The following is a 20,444-nucleotide window of genomic DNA, read 5'->3' on the forward strand; positions in this document are numbered from 1 at the left end:
AATTCCTGAAGAAAACCGACCTCCTTCCCCCCGAGTAGCCATTAGTATCTGATAGTTCCTCAGCTGGGAGTGAGGCTGCACAAGCCCCTCCCCACCCCAGGCTGGGATCTCAGTTTGATCTTATGTATCTCTTGCTGGGAGTCCATGAGTGCAATTGTGCATGTCGTATCATAGCAGATATTGTTTGGTTACCGACATTGACTCCCTCTGGCTCTTATAATCTCTCCACCCCCTCTTCTGTGCCTTAGTGCCCTGGGCCTCGGTGGGAAGAGGTACAGGGTTTATCAATTTTGATCTGGGCTCACTAATTAGGATAGACTTGTTGGCTACCAATTTCCGGGATCCATCTCTCTCCAGATCTCCAGTCCTGGGGTTACAAATTTGCTCTACCACACCTTTCTGTATAGGTGCTGAGGACTAAACTCAGGTCCTCATGCCTGTGTATGAAGCAGTTTTCCAACCAAGCCATCTCTCCAGCCCTGCACATATTTTAGCTATATCTATGTCTATAAGCTGCATGCATGACATACACCTAGAACCCCAGCATTCAGAGTCTGAGGCAGGATGGTTCCAGGCCAGCCTGGGTTGTACATCCAGATACACGCAGCAGCTCCTGGTGTGGCATTACTGCATTTATACATTGCATTGGTGTTCATGGAGCATCTACTCTCTGCCAGACTGTTTCCATGGTGGAAATTTTATCAACGAACAGAACCGAGTCCCTGCCCTCTACATAACCCGCCAGAGGAAACAACCATTAGGATTTTTTTTCCAGTTAAGAGCACCAGCTACTCTTCCAGAGGACCTAGGTTCAAATCCCAGCACCCACATGACAGCTCACAGAGGTCTGTAACTCCAGCCTCAGGGAACTCTGTTCCCTCTTCTACCCTCTTCGGGCACCAGGTGTGCACATGGTGAACAGACATACATGCAGGCAGAACGCCCATAGACATAAACCAATTTATTCTTTTAAAAAGGGTGTTGGAAGCTGGAGGGGTGGCTCAGTGGTTAAGGGCAGTTGTCAGTTTTCCAGAGGACACGGGTTTGGTTTTCAGCAACCACATGCAGTTCACAGTCTATAACCCCAGTTCCAGAGAACATGAAATGGTCTTCTAACTTCCGCAGTCACTAGCAAGTGTGCAGTGTACACACATATACAGGCAAATAATACATATGCATAAATAATAATTTTCTTTAAATTTTAAGACCTACATTTTAAAAGATTTTTCAAAAATATTGAGTTATTACTTTGGTGGTTAAAAACTCTCTCTCTCTCTTTCCTCTCTCTCTCTCTCTCTCTCACACACACACACACACACACACACACACACACACACACACACACACCATGCTTGTACTGGTTGTGCTTTGGGGAACAGGTGTAATTCTCAGATGTACAGCCCTCCCAGAGGCAAGCATTCTTATAACAGCCCCAGTTCACCACACACATGCACCACACACATGCACCACACACATGTACCACACACATGCACCACACACATGCACCACACACATGCACCACACACAGGAAATACAGGTTCAAGGGATAAGCACACCTGTTCAACCACACAGGGTAAGAAGCCTAGAATTTGTCCCCAGGCCTGGCCTAACTCCAAAAGAGCTACTTCGTAATCATCCTTCCATGCTGCCTCTTCCTCACACAATGGGAAGGTTTCAGGGAGTAAAGATAAGTAGACCCAGTAAAAACTGTCTCAAGGCGCTAGCAAAAGTTAGCCTGATTTCAGTTGTAAATACAGTGTGCACAAAGGGACTGGGGTAAAACAGCCTGACAAATTCAAGACCTGCATGACAGAAGATACTCTTGTCTGAAGGAAAGTTCTAGAAGGCAGTTCACACCTTGTGGTCTCTTTCACGATCACCAAAAGTCCCTTTGGCTTTTGTATTTGTGTAACGAGTTTATTCGTGTGTGTGTGGTACATGTGTGTGGTGCATATGTATGCTGCATGTGTGTAGTGCATATGTATGCTGCATGTGTGTAGTGCATATGTATGCTGCATGTGTGTGGTGCAGGAAGCCCTTTCACAAAGGCTGGCCTCTCTGATCCTGACACATGTATCCCTGGCATGGGTAGTTCTCAGTCTTTTTACAAGAACTAGCCACACTTGCAACATGGAGTCCCTGGAGAAGAGAGAAAACAGAGAAGCCACCCTCCCAGTTCCACCCCCTCTCCATCCTAAAATTAGTCCTGGTCCACAGGTCACAGACCTGCCCTTTCTCTCTTTTCCCTTTATCTCTGCTGAGAGAGGGCTTCCTGGGGGATTTTTCAGTATGACTTCCCTGCTGCTACTGGACCCCACCAAACCTGAACTCCAATATCAGCCCTGACCCTTATCCCTGGGCTCATCCAAGAAGTCCAAGTGGCTCCCAAGAGTCAGTTGCTTTGTCAGGATGAGGAGGTGATGACATAATTGTGACAAAGGGCAAACCAAAAGAAAGCCCCTTACATCGGACTCATGGCACATGATCAACGCCAATTCCTCACTACAACTGGTTTTCATGGCTGTCCCAGCCACCGTCGCCTGGTATATGGTAGACACTGAATGAGTATTTGGTGACTAAATGAACTGAATGGACGGTGGAGACATATGTGGATGCAAGGGGAAGGAGGTGGTAACTCAGGGGTGCCCAGGGTACCACACAGCTGGCAAGCACTCTTTCGCTAGGATACATCTTTAGCTCTTAAAGAAAGAATGAGGCAGGATGTCTCTAAGTTGCCCATGGGCTTGAATTTATGCTCCTCCTGCTTCAGCCTCCAGAATAACTGGGATTAAGGGGTACATCGCCAGGCCCTGCTTTGGTGGCAAGTTCTTAATACGCTGGGTGTAAGAAGACCCCACGTTCCACACTCTTTCTGTAGTGGCTCCCTGCCCACCTGAGCCAACCTCTCCCCACTTAGGTACTCCAAGGTCAAGCACTTGCTGAAGGACTTGGACAAGCTGATGGAGGCTGTCCTGGACAAGATTCTGGCTCCGGAGTCCAGCCACACCAACACCACCAGTACCCTGAACTTTACCATCTGGAACCACACGCCCCTGGTCCTTATTGATGAGCGGAACCCTGACCATCCAGTGGTCCTCAACTTGTTTGGGGACAGCCACAACAGCAGCAACCCAGCCCCAGGAAGCACCTGTAATGCCCAAGGGTGCAAAGTGGCCATGAGGCTGGTAAGTTCCCCAAGCACATGCCAGGACATGACCATCCAGACAGCCTGGTAGCAATCGATTTTTGTTAATAACCTGAGACTTGCTGAGGGCCCAGCGCCTGTTTTATATATCTGCAAAGGTTGTGGGGGATGTGGGTGTATTTGCATGTATACCTGTCAGAGGTGGGTCAGAGAACAATCTCAGATGTCATTTCTCTTTATGCGAGGCTGGCTGACCAGCAAGCCCAAGGGATCTGCCCGTTTCTACCTCCGCAGCTCTGAGATGACAGCTTCCCCTGGATTGTTAATCATTCTTAGATTTACTTTATGTTATGTGTGAGTGATTTTACTTGGATGTGTGTCTGTGCACCACGTGTGTGCTTGGTGCCTTATGAGGGTCTGAAGAGGACACTGGATCCCCTCAAACTGGAAGTATGGGTGGTCGTGAGCTGCCGTACGGTGCTGAGACTCAAACCTGAGTCCTCTGGAAGAACAAGTGCTTTTTTTTTTTTGAATTATTCTTGTTATTTATGTTTGTATGTACTTCGTTTCAGATTTTATCTTCATAGTGTTTTTATTCCACCTTTATTAAGTTGGGTATTTCTTATTTACATTTCAAATGTTATTCCCTTTCCAGGTTTCCAGGCCAACATCCCCCTAACCCCTCCTTCTCCCCTTCTATAAGGGTAGAACAAGTGCTCTGAGGCACTGAGCCGTCTCTCAAGCCCTCACTTGGAATTTTTATGTGAGTTCTGAGGATCCAAGATTCTCAGATTGTGCTACAGGCATTTAACCAACTGGACCAATCCTTGAGCCTCAGAAAAAGGCTTTTTAAAATGCTCTTTGCAAACAGCTGATGTTTTAGTCAGGACCCAGCTTAAACTAGCTTATGCAAAGCAGGGAGCCATTGGCGCACAATAAGGAGCCGTCCGTCGGTCCGGGAATCACTAGGTTCAGGCACAGGTCGATCCAGGTGCTGGGGTGCTTTTGTGAGGACTTCGCTCCCGCCATCTCATCTCAGCAATCTCTCACCACAGTCATAAATGCCCTGGATTATCTCACCCTTAAAATAGTCATGGTGGGCTACAGGACAGCCTCAGTGATTGCCCAGTCCTGGATCACGTGTTCTAGAGCTGGCGGAGATGTCATTTTCACAAGGACCTGAGAGGGGATGGGGGGGGGACACAGTCAAAGGCCAAGAAACCAACACCCACACTGAGGCCAAGGTGCTGTCGGCTCATATAGTCCCATGGGAGAAAGTCCGTCTCCCAGAGCTCTATCCATATCATGAATACTATCCAGACCAAGCATCATCTCTGGAGACCCCATGGATGTAGTTCAGGGGCTGGTCCTAGAGGCCTCCATTGTCAGCAGCTTCCCTGGTTACCTGAGGGTCAGCTTCAGACAAAGGTGAGAATGGGATGTGCAGTCTCCAGAGCAGCAAATGTCTGCCTTCCATTGGCACATGGTGCCAGCCTCCAAAACCCGCCTCACTCCCACTCAAACCAGCAAATAGCCTGCTGCCTAGGAGCCACGCTTAGGGTGTGGCCATGGATTACCTACCTGAAAATTCAGCCCAAGCCTGTCTGTCCACTACCTCTCGGGGTGAGCCCTGTGTCCGTGTGTGTCTGTGTATATGTACCCATGTGTGTTTGTATCTATGCCTGTATGTGTCTGTGCATCTGAATGTGTGCTTGTGTGCCCATGTTTGTGCCCATGTATGTTTATATATATGCACATGCATGTGTGTGCATGTGTGTTTCCCCATGTCATATATGTGTGTTTGTGTGTATATATATATATATATATGTTTGTATGTCTGTGATCTCTGCATGTGTAATGTGTTTGTGTATGTGTCAGAGAGGAGCTATGTATCTGCACATGTGTACTGTGTTCACGCTGAAGAGTTCTAATGGGGGCTGTGTATGACTAGCCTTGAGTTGTCTGAGATGATGTCTCTGAGCATGCATGAGCTAGGATTCTAACACATTTCCCACTACCAGGGTGAAGCCACTGGGTAGATAATACGGTGCTGCCATTCCTTCCTGGGTTCCCCAGGGCAGTGGCCTTCGTGTCTTCAGGAACCTCTTCTATTTCACAGTGCAGTGCCAATGGGACCGTGTGTACCTTCCGAAACTTCACCAGTGCCACCCAGGCCGTGACTGAGTGGTACATCCTGCAGGCCACCAACATCTTCTCACAAGTGCTCCCCCAGGACCTGGTGGGGATGGGCTATGCTCCTGATCGCATAATCCTAGCCTGTCTGTTTGGAACGGAGCCCTGCAGTCATCGGTGAGAGCAACTACTGTCCTCTGCCCTGACAAGATGGGATGAGTTAGCAGCCTGACCCGCCAGGGTGCAGACCCACCTGGATCTAGAGTAGCTATCTACAGCACACAGGCTGATCTATGCCTCAGTGTCTTGTGGCAGCTTGCTGGAGGCACGTCTGAGACAGCTCATGGAGGGAATTGCTTTGGGAGAAGTCAGCAAGGAAGGCAGATGAGGAAGGAAGGATCTGTAAGGATTCGATGACTGTGGGCGAAACCTGGGCAGGACCTGATTCGTGGGAAGACGTGCTGTGGTGCATGAATAGAGGGGCCAGGCCTTTTATAATGTCTCCATCAATCAGACTTGGCTGTGGTGGTGGTGGTGGTGGTGGTGGTGGTGGTGGTGGTGGTGTGTGTGTGTGTGTGTGTGTGTGTGTGTGTGTGTGTGTGTGTGTGTGAAAGAGAGAGAGAGAGAGAGAAGGAGGGAGGGAGGGAGGGAGGGGGGAGGGAGGGGGAGATAGAGAGGGAGAGCAAGAAATTCTTGGTTACACAGGCACAGCCACCTGGTGGCATATATGGGTGGGCACCTGGCATTGCCTGGTTTTTATTTTCTAAAACAAGACAAGCATTTACCCACCTTTGCCAGTTGCTGTGAAGGGCATATGTTAGGTCTACACTAGCATGTAGAGTGAGGCTTATGGGGGCTTGAAGTCTTCTTCCCCACAATGCCTTTTCATGTTGAGAGTGGCAGAGCAAGGGTGATGGGGACCCAGAAAGTCTGGGTTACCTTCCAGCTTGTCCACAGAGTCCCAACTCTGTCGTCTGGGCATGATGACTTGTGCATCTCCTGGTCTGAACTCCCACACTTCAATTCTCAACTCCGCTGCTGAGCGGGGGCTCCTCCTAAGGACATAGGACATGCTTCCAGATTCATCTCGTAGGGACTGTAGCCTACACCCTGAACCTTCCAAAGGCTCTGTGGAGAATAGGCTGAGGGCTGCACTCTGTCCTCCCTATGCACAGGTGTGCTGGGCAGGCATTTCGTACATGGTGTCAAGGAGTTGTCAATCAAACCAAATGTGATGGTTCAAGCCTGTGGTCCTAGCGCTCAGGAGGCAGAGACAGGAAGACCAAGAATTCCTTGGCTTCTCTCTCTCTCCCTCTCCCTCTCCCTCCCCCTCTCCCTCTCCCTCTTCCTCTCCCATTCCTGTCCTTTCATCAATTCATATGCAATTGTCAGTCAGACAATTTGTTCTGATTGCATCCGTGTTCCCACGTGACATTTTCCTGTCAAGGACTCTATCCAGGAGCACAGGTGGCATTGACCCTGGATTTTCCTTGGTAGGACATTTTCTCAGGCTTCTTTGTTGGGAGTGACCTTGAGTGTTTCAGAGCACTGGTTCGATGCCTCAGCGGAAGCCCTGGATGTGGGTGGGCCTGTTTGATCTTAGCAGGAGTGATGGCCTCAGGCAAGCCTGCTGAGAGGCCAGCTGACACCTTTAAGGAATCAGAGCTGGTGGCCCGTGGTGGCCAGGTTGTAGCACCCATGACATCATCTTCCTTGCTTGGGCATTGCCTTCCCTTATGCTGGAAGTGAGCTCCACACTTACTCAAGTGGTCACATGATGTGGGGAAGTAGATTCATAGATGTTAGAAATCTAAACTTGGGTCCTACACTTTACCTACTGAGCCATTTTTCCCACCTCTGCCCCACTTCCCTTCCCCCTCCTCTCCTAGATATGTTGTACAGTCTGGTGTGGAACTCCTAAGCTCAAGTCTCCAGAGTATCTGGCACCACAAGTGAGCAAGGGTGTCCCTGGATCTCTCCCCAGTCATTTCTGAAAGCTTGCTGGCCTTTACTTGCATTCAAGGCTCATGTCCCAGAAAATATTTATAGAGGGGACCCTCCTTAATATCTAGAGAGTATCGGAGATGGGCACGGCCTCACTGGGTGACAGGCATTACCAACAAATGAAGAGTTGGCATAGGTGACAACCCTCAGCCTGAAGAAGGGGACTGGCCACACCCTGGCAGCCTCCTGCTCCCTTCTGGGCTGCATCTACCCAAGACAGTCACTTGGGAACACTATGTCCTCATGATCTGGGGCGAGGTCTCTCCCTTCAGAGCAGGGCCTGGCTGCAGCCTGTTTGCTCTGCTCTCTGCCTGTAGTCTTAGCTGTGACCCACACAGTATACAGGTGCTTGGTGCCTGCTCAAGCCTTTGCCAGTGCTGTGCCCCCAGCAGGGTATACCCTTTCCTTTCCCATCTACTAGACACCACCACCTCTTCCTCATCCTTCATAGTCTCCTCTCAGGCCTCCCCTTGGCCCAGACACCTTCCTTGACCACCTTAATCCCCACCCCGCCCCAGTCTATCTCTTCAATGTCCTTATCACATTATTTATTCAACAAATATTTACCAAATGTCTGTATGCTGCTGCATTCTGTGCCAGGCCCTGGAAACAGAGCTGTGGACATTGCTAGCCAAGGGGACACACCACAGGGTATGCTAGGTATCTCATACCACAGTATGCTAGGCGTCTTGCCCTCAGCTAAGTCCTGGAAGGAAGCAGCTGCTGCTATTGTCCTTGGGGTGTACTAACATCTGGGGAAAGTGATGCCCAGAGGCACAGGGGATATCATCAAGCTCACTGGGCTGGAAAGGACAAAGCCAGAAGTCAGGTAAGGACAGACTACTCCAAGCCAGTGTTCTCGACCTCTGGTTGTCACAGATCAAGGTCATGGCTCTCCTTGGGGTCATGGTCCACAACAGGAGAAGCGGATGGGAAAGCAGATAAAGTGGGGTGACGTCCCAGTCTTGTGCAGAATTGAAGGTAATAAAGAAGTGGAAATCTGAGAGGGGGCGTCCATTCCTAACTCCTCGCTATAGTCAAGTCAACTAAGCTCCATTGCTTTGCTTGGTGCAGGGGTGGAGACTGAGGAAACTGAAGGACATGAAGAAACCAGCTGTTTGATGGGCTGGGTAAATAAGGTTCTAGACACAAGGCTCAGCGGTGTGCAGAGGTCTGTGTTTGCAACCATCTGCAGCAGAGCTCAAGTGTACTGAATGAGGGGGCAGAGCCTAGATAAAGGAGTCTGTGAGCATCACAGACCCTCCTGAGGGTATGAGAAGGGTGTGCCTTGCCTCATTCACAGGTGGGGACAATGGCCCTGACACTGCACAGCAGGACAGGAGAAGCAAAGGTGGGGACAGGGTTTCTGTGAGGACCTTGGCATAAGATGACTGTTGAAGAGCAAAGGTGAAGACGGGCTTCTGCAGGGATTCTAGTGTGAGATGGCTGTCAGGGAACAGGTGGGACAGGAGTCCTGAGGAGCTTAGACCAGAGACTGAGCCTTAGAATAGACTAGGACAAGCCAGCGAGATGACTCAATGGGTAAATGCTTACCCCAAGCCTGATAATCTGAGTTCAAGCCTAAGACCCACACGGTGGAAGATAAATGACGTCTATTTGTTGTCCTGTGGCCTCTCCACGTTTGCCTCTCCTCAAAAAAAAAAAAAAAAAGTGTAATTTCTTTTTAAAGTGCATAGGCTGGAGCCATGTTTGAGAACAGATGGGACATAGAGCTATCCCTTGCCTGTGCTGTGGCGTAAGCTGCAGTGAGCAGCCCTATCCCGTTTTCCACGCTGCTCCAGCTCAGTGCCCACCTCTAGAAATATTTGTAGGGCCAAGAAAAGCCAATTACTCACCCTCCTTACTGTTTAGGACAACCAAAGCCCAGAGGCTGAGCAGCACAGCCCCATCTGATGTTTTCTGGGGAAGTCGGGGACAGCGCCTAGGTAGGATTTCCGTATCCACTCTGGGCCATGTCAGTCTCCTTACGGCTCAGGGCTGAGGCTGAGGCAGAGGCTGAGAGGACCTTCTCATGAGAGACCGGGAGAGTACACTTGGTTAACCTAGGACCAATGAGACAATGTCCTCAGAAACAGTCCAGGCCTGGGCCTGGAAACTGCTCAGTAAACATCATGGACCAGAAGGTTTAAAACCAGAACATCAGTTGAAATTTAAATTTCTCACATTTGATGGACTTACCCTGTTCCTTCTTGTTTTCAATAAATATAAAAGAACAGTGTAGATCATAGGCAGTTGATGGTTTTGCTTGGGGAGGGAGGGTTCTTTTTGTTTTTATTTTGAAAAAAAACTTTAAAAACACTGCATTTATTTATTTATTTATTTATTTATTTATTTATTTATTTATTTATGGTTTGAGCCACAGCCTACATGTAAAGGTCAGGAAGCAGCTTATGGGAGCCAGTTCTCACTCCACATTGTGGGTCCTGGGGACTGAACTCAGGCGGTCAGTCTTGTTAGCAAGCACTCTTCCTGGAGAAGCCATCTCCAAACCTCTTGAAACTTTCAATGCTACTTCTGAGGGACATGAGAATGTCCACACCACAGAGCAGAGGTGACGGAAATGCTCAACCCCCACCCCCACCAGGGTGACAGGCGTGAGCCACTACAGCCAGCTTGTGGCTTTCCTTTTAATCAATAATCTTTTAAAAAATGGATAGGAGTGTATATACATGCATGCTGTGTGTACTTACGTGTGCCCACATGTACTGATTGTGAGGGATCAATGTGACCATGTCCTGCTGCTGCTACATGCAGTGAACAAATCAAGGCCCCTCCGCCTTCCAAAATATTTACCCTGAAGTTTGGAAACCTCACTTCCAGTTTTTGTTGTAGGACTGTTTTGTTTGTTTTTTACTTTGTTTTGTTCTGTGTTTTGAAACAAAGGCTCACTACATAACCCAGGCTGGTCTCAAACTCACGACTCTCCTTCCTCGGCATCCCTAGTGGCTGGATGACGGGCATACCCCACCACGCCAGCCAGCCCTGTTTTCTAGCTTTATGTGAATGTGTCATAAGTTGTCAGGAGCTGCCATCACCCTGCTGTGCTGCCCAGCAGCTGACCTCTCTGTCCCTGAGGGATGGTTCTGCCATCACTCATCCCACAGGGCACTTGCCAGCCTCTGGGGACTCTCACCCACCCTCCCTCTGTGCCCACTCCCAGCCCCTGCTGTTCCTCCTTTCCAGCCCTTCACCCATCTAGGAAATCCACTCTGTAGCTTGCACACATGAAGTGATCGTGCAATGATCTTATGCACTGTGACTTTTGAGTTTCCGTTCATCCATAGATGATTTCCGTTTCTCCCACAATGTATTTTCCAAAGGAACAGGGTTACTAACACTGCCAAGGTCCCCACTGTCTACAGTTTTGATGACTGTCTGTGGCGTTGTTTAACATGTCCTCCAGACTCTGGTTCTTGTTAACAGTGAAGAATCTGTCCTATGAGATATGGGTTTTTTTTTTTTTGTTGTTGTTGTTCTTTTTTTCGGAGCTGGGGACCGAACCCAGGGCCTTGCGCTTCCTAGGCAAGCACTCTACCACTGAGCTAAATCCCCAACCCCGAGATATGGGGTTTGTATAAGGCTACCTTGCCTTTAATTATTACCTAGCCTACATTGGAACTGTATTTTAATTTAATTTTATTACTATTTGTATGTGCATATACACAGGCATGCATTACTTCCGTAGTATATCCTTGGAGGTCAGAAGACAACTTTTGGGACTTGGTTTTCTCCTTCCCACCATGGGTCCTGGGAATCAGTCTCAGGTTGTCAGGCTTGTGTGGTGTGAGCTTTTCTTATTAAACAGAGAAGCATAGTCAAATGAGACACAGAGGACTTGCTAACCAAATATGATTAAACAACTACTAAAATTATCTGGGTCTTAATTTAAATAAGCAAATTGAATAAAACAGATTTACTATTTGTGAGACAATGGGCATTGGAACTGCATATTTAATCAATAGCATTGAGAGGTTTTTCTGATAGTTTGAACATGGCAACAGCATCATTTTAGAGAGCTCTTACCTTTAGAGAGATTTAGGAAGCCTTCTCAAATCCAGGCAGAGTAGCACACATCTAGAACCCCAGGATTGCCAGAAGCCAGAGGATCCCTAGTCCCAGGTCAGCCTGGGCTGCACAGTGAGGAAGCCTCAAAGCCAAAAGCAGGAAGGGTCAAGACGAGACCACATTCTTTTGAAGGTTCAGTGACTGAGACAAGCATCTGGGAACATTTCTTCACAAGCCACAAAGGCTAAACCAGCTCCAACCAGGAGCAACTCCCTCCCTTCTTCCTCTCAGTCTTCCAGGGATCTCCTTGTCAGCGACAAGAAGGAAGGAGCTGAGCTCTGACTTAGCCTCTCCCTCCTGCCTCCTCTCTGAAGTGTATGAAAGGCCGCCCAGTCCCCTCTCCAGCAGAGCAGGACAATGCCCTGGGGGAGCCTTCTTCCCAGCAGAAGATCCCCAGCCTCCTGCCTTCCCTATTTCTTTAGGAACTTCACACCTATCTTCTACCCTGATTATGGCAACTGCTACATCTTCAACTGGGGCATGACAGAGAAGGCACTTCCTTCTGCCAACCCTGGGACTGAATTTGGTGAGTTTTGGTTTGCCAAGGAGCTCTATGAGGGGCTACCACACAGGGCGGAAAGACCCTCTGAGGTATGAGACTGAGGGCTAACCTAAGGTCAGCACTGAGACTCTGGGTCACTGCTGAGCCTCCACTGTAAACCTGGAGGTGCCAAGGCCTTCATGGGTCCTCATCTATGTGCCAAGAGAAGCCTGGTGGGTGCTCTCTCAGCCAAGGACCCTGGGGTGGAGGCTAGCTTCTTCGACAGGGGGTGGACCAAAAGGTAAGAGCTAGGACTTAGCCTCTCACTCCTGCTTCCTCTCTGAAGTGGATGACCGGCAGCGGTGGCCTGTCCCCTGTTCAACAGGACAAGACAGATACCCATTCCACTGTGCTATCCTCTAGAGGAAGGCTGGTGAGAAGCTGGCTGCCATGGTATATACTCCTGTAATCTCAACACTTGAGTGGCTGAAGTAAGATGATCACAAGTTTAAGACCAGCCTCAGCTGCAAAGAGAGACCTTGGAGAGACAGAGACACCCAAACTTCCACATCGGGGAGGAGGGTAGCACACAGTCTCAGGCTATAACACTCCTAGCCATCAAAAGGCAGGATGGCCTTCATTGACTAATGGGCCACTGGCCAAGAGGGGCTCACGGAGCTGACCATCTTCACCCAGTCCTTGTTAGTGAAAAACAGTCAACAAACTGCTGGGCCATTCACTTGAGAGACACAGTGGGCCTGGTTAGAACCCCAGCAAATCCAGTGTGACCTGACAGAGGTCCCTTACCTCCTTGTGTATCAGTTTGCTTACCTGTAAAATAGGGATAAATATAGTACCTCATGGGCTTTTGTGAGCATCCAATACTATATTTTATAATAAAGCACTTTATAGCCAGATATAAAGCCATAAGCCTGTGATCTCAGCAATCAAGAAGCTGAGACAGGGGTTGGTGATTTAGCTCAGCGGTAGAGCGCTTGCCTATCAAGCACAAGGCTCTGGGTTCGGTCCCCAGCTGCGAAAAAAAGAAAAGAAAAAAAAAAAAAAGAGAGGCTGAGACAGGAGTATCACTTGTTTGAGGCCAGCCTGGGCTACCTAGCCAGATCCCATCTTAAATAAATAAGCACCTCACTAGTACATAGTATGTAGCAAGTGCCCAGTGAGTGATGTCTCAGATTGTCTCAGGCAGAGCTGTCACCCCAGGATCCCAGGTTCAGGGTTAGGTGTAAGGGGGCAAGTCTTAGCTTCTAAACCAGGCAGTCTAGCGGGGGGGTGGTGTCTGAGAATAAGACTGAGGTAAGGCAGGCACTGGGAGAGAATGGATGTTCCAGAGCTAGGAGAGGGCACACCAAAGGCTTTGAACAACCAGGAAAGCTGCGGAGGAAGAACGAGTGGGGCATTCCAGAAGAAAGGAGAGGGCGGGAACAGCATTCCAGGGCAAGGGGAAAGCATCTTCAGAGGTGCAGCAGGAAGGAGCAATGTCACTGGATGGGGAGGATGAGGTCACACGTCATGTGGTGTGAGAAGGGAAGGGCAGCATGAGTGGGCAGGTCCTGCTGTGCAGACAAGAGACTACAGGTGGGGCACACAAGCCCAGGAGGAGGTTATGGGCCCCAGAGAATGCCTTGGCTGAACAAGGCTTGGACACTTGGGTGATGGCCTCCCTTCTATCTACGGTATATATAATAAATAACCCTCGCTGTCCTTCCTCGACAGGTCTCAAGTTGATCCTGGACATTGGTCAGGAGGACTATGTCCCCTTCCTTGCGTCCACAGCAGGGGCTAGGCTGATGCTCCACGAGCAGAGGACATACCCCTTCATTAGAGAAGAGGGCATCTATGCCATGGCAGGAACTGAGACTTCTATTGGGGTGCTGGTGGTAAAGATAGGGCCCCCGGGGCAGCTTGAGGGGGAGGTCTGAGGGGAGAAGCTCTTGTGTTCAGGCTGCCTTCCTATGCCCTGAAAACAGCATTCATGATGTCAGCCCACCCTTGCTCTGTACACACCTCAGTACCTGGCAAGGTGCTGACCTCTCCTGTGCCTTCCAGGACTTGCGACTCCCCAGCCCTTTGTAGCATCCAGTTGGCTCCATGGGGAGGTACATACATACAGAAGGGGCTGCCAGGGGTCTCCATGAGCCGCCTCTCTCCACAGGACAAGCTGCAGCGCAAGGGGGAGCCATACAGTCCCTGCACCATGAACGGCTCCGACGTTGCCATTCAGAACCTCTACAGTGACTACAACACGACCTATTCCATCCAGGTGGGAAGTTGTGCAGGCCTGGTGACCATGGGGCCCTATTCCCTTACCTATGAGGGCCGGACTGGCTCTGCCGAATCTTGTCTTTCTTTCTTTTTTTTTTTTTAAATATTTATTTATTATATAAATACACTTGTAGCTGTTTTCAGACACACCAGAAGAGGGCATCAGATCTCATTACAGATGGTTGTGAGCCACCATGTGGTTGCTGGGATTTGAACTCAGGACCTCTGGAAGAGCAGTCAGTGCTCTTAACCACTGAGCCATCTCTCCAGCCCAAATCTTGTCTTTCTTATTTATCTACTTACTTGAGACAAGGTTTCCCCATGGAGCCCAGGCTGACCTGAAATTCTAAATACTCTTTCCTCAGTCTTTTCGGTAGGGGGATCACAGGCATGCAGCACCAGGTAGACAGGGCTGCATTTTCGGAAGTAGTGCATGGGACCATGGTGCTACAGAGGCAAGGGCTCTGGGTTCTCACCTGGGGCCCAGGGCCAGCCACTCTTACTTCCCATTGGCTGGTGTCTCTGGGGGAAGAGGGGAAATGGCCAGGATGGGACTGTCATTATGTGTGAGACTTAGTGCTGATGGTCTGCATGCCTTTCCTCATTTGATCTCTTCAGTCCCTCCTCTGTGATAGCAATATGCCAGCGACAGCAGCATTTATAAATGTACTAACTACAGCTGGTCGGTCATATACGTTAGCAAGTAATTTACATGTGCTATGTCTCTGGGATACACACAGATTTATACACATGCCTCTTGCGTAGGAGGGAGGAAAACTGGGTTTCACAGACCCTGAACTGAATGTGTTTCAGGCACAGGGTCCGGGGTGACATCTGTTTTCCAGATGAGAGGCTGAGGTCTGTGTGAACCACTCACCCAAGCCAGAGCCATCCTAACTCCATACCTCCTCTGACCCCCACTCTGTCTCCTCCTGACCACTCCTCTGAATGGGCTAGCCAGTAGGGACCACAGTGGTCCCTCTGGGAGAAGAAGTCAGATGTATTGACCTGGAGGAGAGAGCGCAGGGAAGAAGGAAAGGAGCAGGCATGGGCTGGACTAGGAGTCCATTGTAGTCAACACTTGGGACATGCGCAGGAGGGAAGGTCGGGCGTAATAACTGCTTACCAAGCGCCTGACACTGTCCTGAGTCCTCCAACCTTGGAAGGCAGGTTTGACTAGTATCCTGTTTCTCCATGAGTAAACCGAGGCTCACAAGTTAATCATTTGCTTCAGGACACATTGCTGCTCCATGAGTGGGCTGGAACCAGATCAGAATGGCCTGAACCCCATAGACATTGGGGCTTTGAAAGTGTCCTCATTACATATCAGTTCTCAGGGCTGGAGACACTTGTGTCCCCGCGACTCCATCTCCCCTCAGCTCTGATCCATTAAAGGTCCCCCCTCTGCCTCCTTTGGGTATCTCACCCCCATCCCCACCCCCCAGCCATAGGAGAGCACGTCTGAGCCAGCTTGCTTGCCATCTCTTCAGGTCTCTGTGTGACAGACCTCAGAAGGGTGCTGACACCTCACCGGATGAGCTGTAAGCTCTCTCATTTGAGGCAGGCCACCCCTGCCCATGCCATCTACAGGACCCAGCTTTGGATGGAGAGACTGGGGCTTCTGGGATTTGGCCTGAGTCCCTGTTCAGGGGCCAAGAAGCTGCCATGGGGTCCCCATGTGAGAGCAACTGTGACCTGTCAGGAGAGACTTTAGCTGCAGCTGTCTGCAGGCCACACCTCCTAGTCCCCAGCTCTCTCCTGGCTTAAAGTCTCTGGGCTCCAAGGGACCATTCCACCATGTCTGAGATCTGTTCCGCATCCGCAGGCCTGCCTTCATTCCTGTTTCCAAGACCACATGATCCATAACTGCAGCTGTGGTCACTACTTGTACCCTTTGCCTGCTGGGGAGAAATACTGCAACAACAGAGACTTCCCAGACTGGGGTGAGTACAGCACAGGAAGTCAGACAACAGTGAGGGGAAAGCCGTTAGGCAAGGGGGCCTCTCCCCAGTCCACAAGCCCTCCCCTACCCTTCCTTCCCAAAGAACCTTCCTTCTCATCTTGACTCCATGAAGTACCTGCTTGAGACACATATATGGGCATGGGGATGACCTGTCCCTCCAGGCATATGTGTGCCATGTACATCCCTGTACACAAACACACACACACACACACACACACACACACACACACACACACACACACACACGAGCCACGAAATGGGAGAGGGTGCAGCATGTATCTTCAGATGCACACAGGAAAGGTATTGCTGTGTCTCCACACACAGAACACGGTGCCACAGCAGTACCTGTGTGTGCTCATAAGCAGGCACCTTGCTTCCTGTGTGTGCACGTGTGCACATGCACACAAAACCATGGATCCATCCTCAGCAAGTGCATCCGTGCATGGTGGGAACTGGGCTGGAAGGAAACACTGAAGAAGCTGGCCCTGTGGAGGTGGCTTCACCACAGGACAAATTCACAATGGGTTTCCCCAGAGACAGAGCCTGGGACTGAGTCCTGGGGGGTTGGAGTGAGTCCAGAGATTTACTTAGGTCCTACCACCAATATAATATACAAATGAGAAAACATATTTATTTGCTTGTTTATTTGTCTGGTTGGTTTTAGTCACTTACTCTTCTGTATATGACCCCAGAAGCCATCTTCTGGGCTAGGATCAGGAGGGACAAAGGAGAAGACACTCTAACCTACTGAGCTGTATCTAGGATGTTTAGGGATAGCACCCAATGCTGGACTGGGGCAAGATGTCCAGGAGGAGGGAGGGGTATGGAGCAATGATTTTAGTAACTTAGATTGAGTCAATGGGAGCCTTCCCTGGGGGAGGGAAGACCCCTGGAAGCAGCCCTTCTGGCACCTGATCACCCCCCTCTCTCCCATGAAGCCTACTGCTACCTAAGCCTACAGATGAGTGTGGTCCAGAGAGAGACCTGCCTCAGCATGTGCAAGGAGTCCTGCAAGTGAGTGTGTCCCAGGGGGCCTGCGGGTGCCAGCGAGGAGGGCACTGGGCTATGGGGCAGCAACAAAGCTGTCTTCTCTTCCAGCGACACCCAGTATAAGATGACCATCTCCATGGCTGACTGGCCATCCGAGGCCTCTGAGGTGAGATGTTGAAAGGCCTAGCCCCTGTTCTCCGATCTTTGGGTTGAGAACTAGTCTGGGACTTGAAAGAGGGTCTTCTCCCCCTCTTCCCTCCATCTTTCTTTTCCTATTCGCTTCGATTCCTCTCTCCTTCCCACCCTCCCTTCCCTCCACCCCACCAATGCTCTCCCAGGTTCCATGCTAGGCATAGCCTTCCCTTTACCAAGTCCACAGCCCAGTCAGTGAGGGACAACAAATACGTGGAAAGAAGATCATTTCAAAGTCGAGGCAGTAGGGACAGAAACAATGGGAGCAAACAGTAAGGGAAAGCATTTTAGAGAGCAGGTCAGGGAAGGCCTCTCTAAGGAGCCATAGCCAGAAGCGAGCTGGCAGGGCAGGGAGGATTCTGGGAAGAAGGAACAGCAAGTGCTCTGGCTAGAGAAGGGAATGAGCCCGAGACATTACCTGCCTGGGGACAAGACAGCTGGAGAGTGGAGCCCCTCCTTCCTCTGACCACAGCCAGGCTTTCTGTGAGTGTCCTCTGCTCTCAACTCAAGGCTCAGGTTTCTGGAAGGTAAGAGGCCACTTTCTGTCCTGGCCCAGCAGAGTGGGGGTGGGGGGCTATGTCGTGTGTGTGCGCATGTGCACGTATGCGAGGGTGTGCAAGCATGTGTGTGCGTGTGTATCCACACACCATGCGCATGCCTGCACTTGTCCTGTTCTCTCAGCTGCCTTCTTGGGTTCTAGGATTGGATCCTACATGTCCTGTCTCAGGAGCGGGACCAGAGCTCAAATATCACCCTGAGCAGGTGAGGCTGGAGTGTGGCCAGGGCTGGCGAAGGTAGAAAAGGGAGGAGCCAGTGCCCTGGGCAGGCTTTGCACGTGGCATGGCTGTCCAAACTGCTCTTGCTGTTCAAACCCAGTGCAAGATTAGAGGAGGAAGAGGGAGGAAGAGGGAAAGAAAGGCACCAGAGGGCTCAGCGTTTACAGACAGGCTCCCTGCTCCGTGTGTCTGCACCTGTCAGTCACCCCAGTCCTCCATTCTTAAAAAAAACCATTATTGTGTGTGTGTGTTATGAATATGTGCAGGCACACCATACCATGCTGTGCTTGTGAAGGTCAGTGACAATTTTGTGGAATCAGCTCTCTCCTTCCATCTTTATATGGGGCCCTGAGATTGACTCCGGCCACCAGGCTCATGTGGCAAGCACCTTACATGCTGAGCCGTCTTCCCCAACTCCCGGCCTTCCGTTTTTCCCCATCCACCCAGCTCCCCTCCATCCATTCAGTACAAATGCTCTGAGTGCAGGAAAGGCAAGGGCTATACCACCAGGGGCCTCAAGCTGAGATGCGAAGCAGCCTTTCAGCTGCCACGTTCTGGGTGTGTAGTGTATGGACCGGGCTGCCCTAGGCCCAGAGAGTGGCTGCAGGGTGACCTCTGGGACTATCTCAGGCCCGAAGGCCCTTTAGGAAAATGGCAGACACGGGGGGATAAAGAAGAGACCCACAGGACAGGTGCTGAGCATAGATGCCCTTTATGGGACTGAGGCCCAAAACAAATGGGAAGGGCAGTAATTCCAGGTCTGGTTTGAATCTCCCCCACTCCTGGGAGCAACTCAGACTGGAGATGAGCAGGGCGCCATGCAGTGCCCTTCCCATGGGTGCATGCATGGCACCCATCCTGGGAAGGATGACAGCCTGCCTTGCTGCCTCCTATAGGAAGGGTATTGTCAAGCTCAATATCTACTTCCAAGAGTTCAACTACCGTACCATCGAGGAATCGCCAGCCAACAATGTAAGTGTGGGTGTGCCTGTCTTGTGGATCCCTGAGACCCTAGGTGGGGGTTATGGTTCCAGTGCTGGGCAGGACTGTGCACTCATCTCCCCGTTTCCTACAGATCGTGTGGCTGCTCTCTAACCTGGGTGGCCAGTTTGGCTTCTGGATGGGGGGCTCGGTGCTGTGCCTCATTGAGTTTGGGGAGATCATTATCGACTTCATTTGGATCACTGTCATCAAGCTAGTGGCCTCCTGTAAAGGCCTGCGCAGGAGGCGGCCACAGGCACCCTACACTGGCCCGCCGCCCACTGTGGCCGAGCTGGTGGAGGCCCACACCAACTTTGGCTTCCAGCCTGACACAACCAGCTGCAGGCCCAATGCCGAGGTCTACCCTGACCAACAGACTCTGCCCATTCCGGGCACTCCACCTCCCAACTATGACTCCCTGAGGCTGCAGCCGCTGGACACCATGGAGTCTGACAGCGAGGTGGAGGCCATCTAGATCCGCATCCCCACCCGGCAACTAGTGAACTCGAAACTGAGGAGTCACAACCATTGTCAGTGCCTCATTTCATTAGCCCTTGTCCAAAGAGCCAGGGCACAGAGCCCATGTCCCTCTGGTCAGCCCCAGGCTGAGGGGTTCATAGGGTCAAGATGCTGGTACCAGAATATTGAACTTGTATCCTTTTCTAGCTCTTGCCCACCCTAGCCCAGTCTTTGCTCTCTGTTGACCTAGCAGACAGGCTCCAGAGACCCATAGAGTCCCTCTCCTGGTGATAGGCCACTTCTCTGTCTTGTTACAACCTCAGTCTCCCAGAATCAGTGACCTTGCCCTAGTTGGCATTGGCTGAACCCTGTTAATAGACTTGGGGGTGTGCAGACCATAGGGAGGGAGCATCAGGTAAGAAGGCTTGACAGGGGAGCACATGCTTTGTTAGAAAATAAAGAGAGAAAACACTGGGTGAAGGTTTGTTCTTTATTCCCCTAAGTAGCTAGGGTGCCCTGGAGCATGTCTGGGGTGTAGGATGGGCAAGCATGCTGCCTTGAGAGCCAAGTGCATTCAAGCAGGCCAGAAATCCTAGACTATCTTGGAAACCACGCACTTCCTTCCATGCTGTTCTCAACGTCTTGGCCCAAGGTCCTAAACTGCCTTCAGCAAAACCAGGCATGGGGATGGGGGGCAGATGCCTGTAATCCCAGGCAGGAAGACCCAAGTTCAAGGCCAGCTGGTAGTACACAGTGAGACTGTCTCAAGAAACCAAACCCCACGAAGCAAATAAATGTTCTCAAGCACACCCAAATAATTAAGTCTATGCTTCTGGAGGCCTCTTCAGGCCTGCTCCAGGCTCCAGGCTGACATGCACTGGTCCCTGACTGGGTCTGTGCCTATCTCTGAGTCAGTCGGTATGGTCAGTGACAGACTGGATAAACTGCTCA

The 20,444-nt window shown here is 50.6% G+C and overlaps 1 protein-coding gene across 6 annotated transcripts in view; it reads left to right on the top strand.

Annotated features, from left to right (window-relative positions):
* The window catches only part of Scnn1b (sodium channel epithelial 1 subunit beta), a 54,377-nt gene extending 34,408 nt beyond the window's left edge, over nucleotides 1-19,969 (top strand). For 3 of the 6 annotated variants that reach the window (XM_087620176.1, XM_087620088.1, XM_087620130.1), the window contains 11 exons: nucleotides 2,918-3,185; nucleotides 5,265-5,455; nucleotides 11,791-11,894; nucleotides 13,584-13,747; nucleotides 14,023-14,130; nucleotides 15,958-16,075; nucleotides 17,034-17,109; nucleotides 17,194-17,251; nucleotides 17,959-18,039; nucleotides 18,950-19,025; nucleotides 19,129-19,969. In XM_087620176.1, the coding sequence (XP_087476302.1) occupies nucleotides 2,918-3,185; nucleotides 5,265-5,455; nucleotides 11,791-11,894; nucleotides 13,584-13,747; nucleotides 14,023-14,130; nucleotides 15,958-16,075; nucleotides 17,034-17,109; nucleotides 17,194-17,251; nucleotides 17,959-18,039; nucleotides 18,950-19,025; nucleotides 19,129-19,148 (1,264 nt within the window). In that variant the 3' untranslated portion in view covers nucleotides 19,149-19,969. 6 annotated transcript variants of the gene reach the window in all.
* Nucleotides 19,970-20,444: the final 475 nt, after the last annotated feature.

The sequence above is a fragment of the Rattus norvegicus genome, chromosome 1, assembly GCF_021556685.1.
Source record: "Rattus norvegicus strain SHRSP/BbbUtx chromosome 1, alternate assembly SHRSP_T2T, whole genome shotgun sequence".
NCBI lineage: Eukaryota > Metazoa > Chordata > Mammalia > Rodentia > Muridae > Rattus > Rattus norvegicus.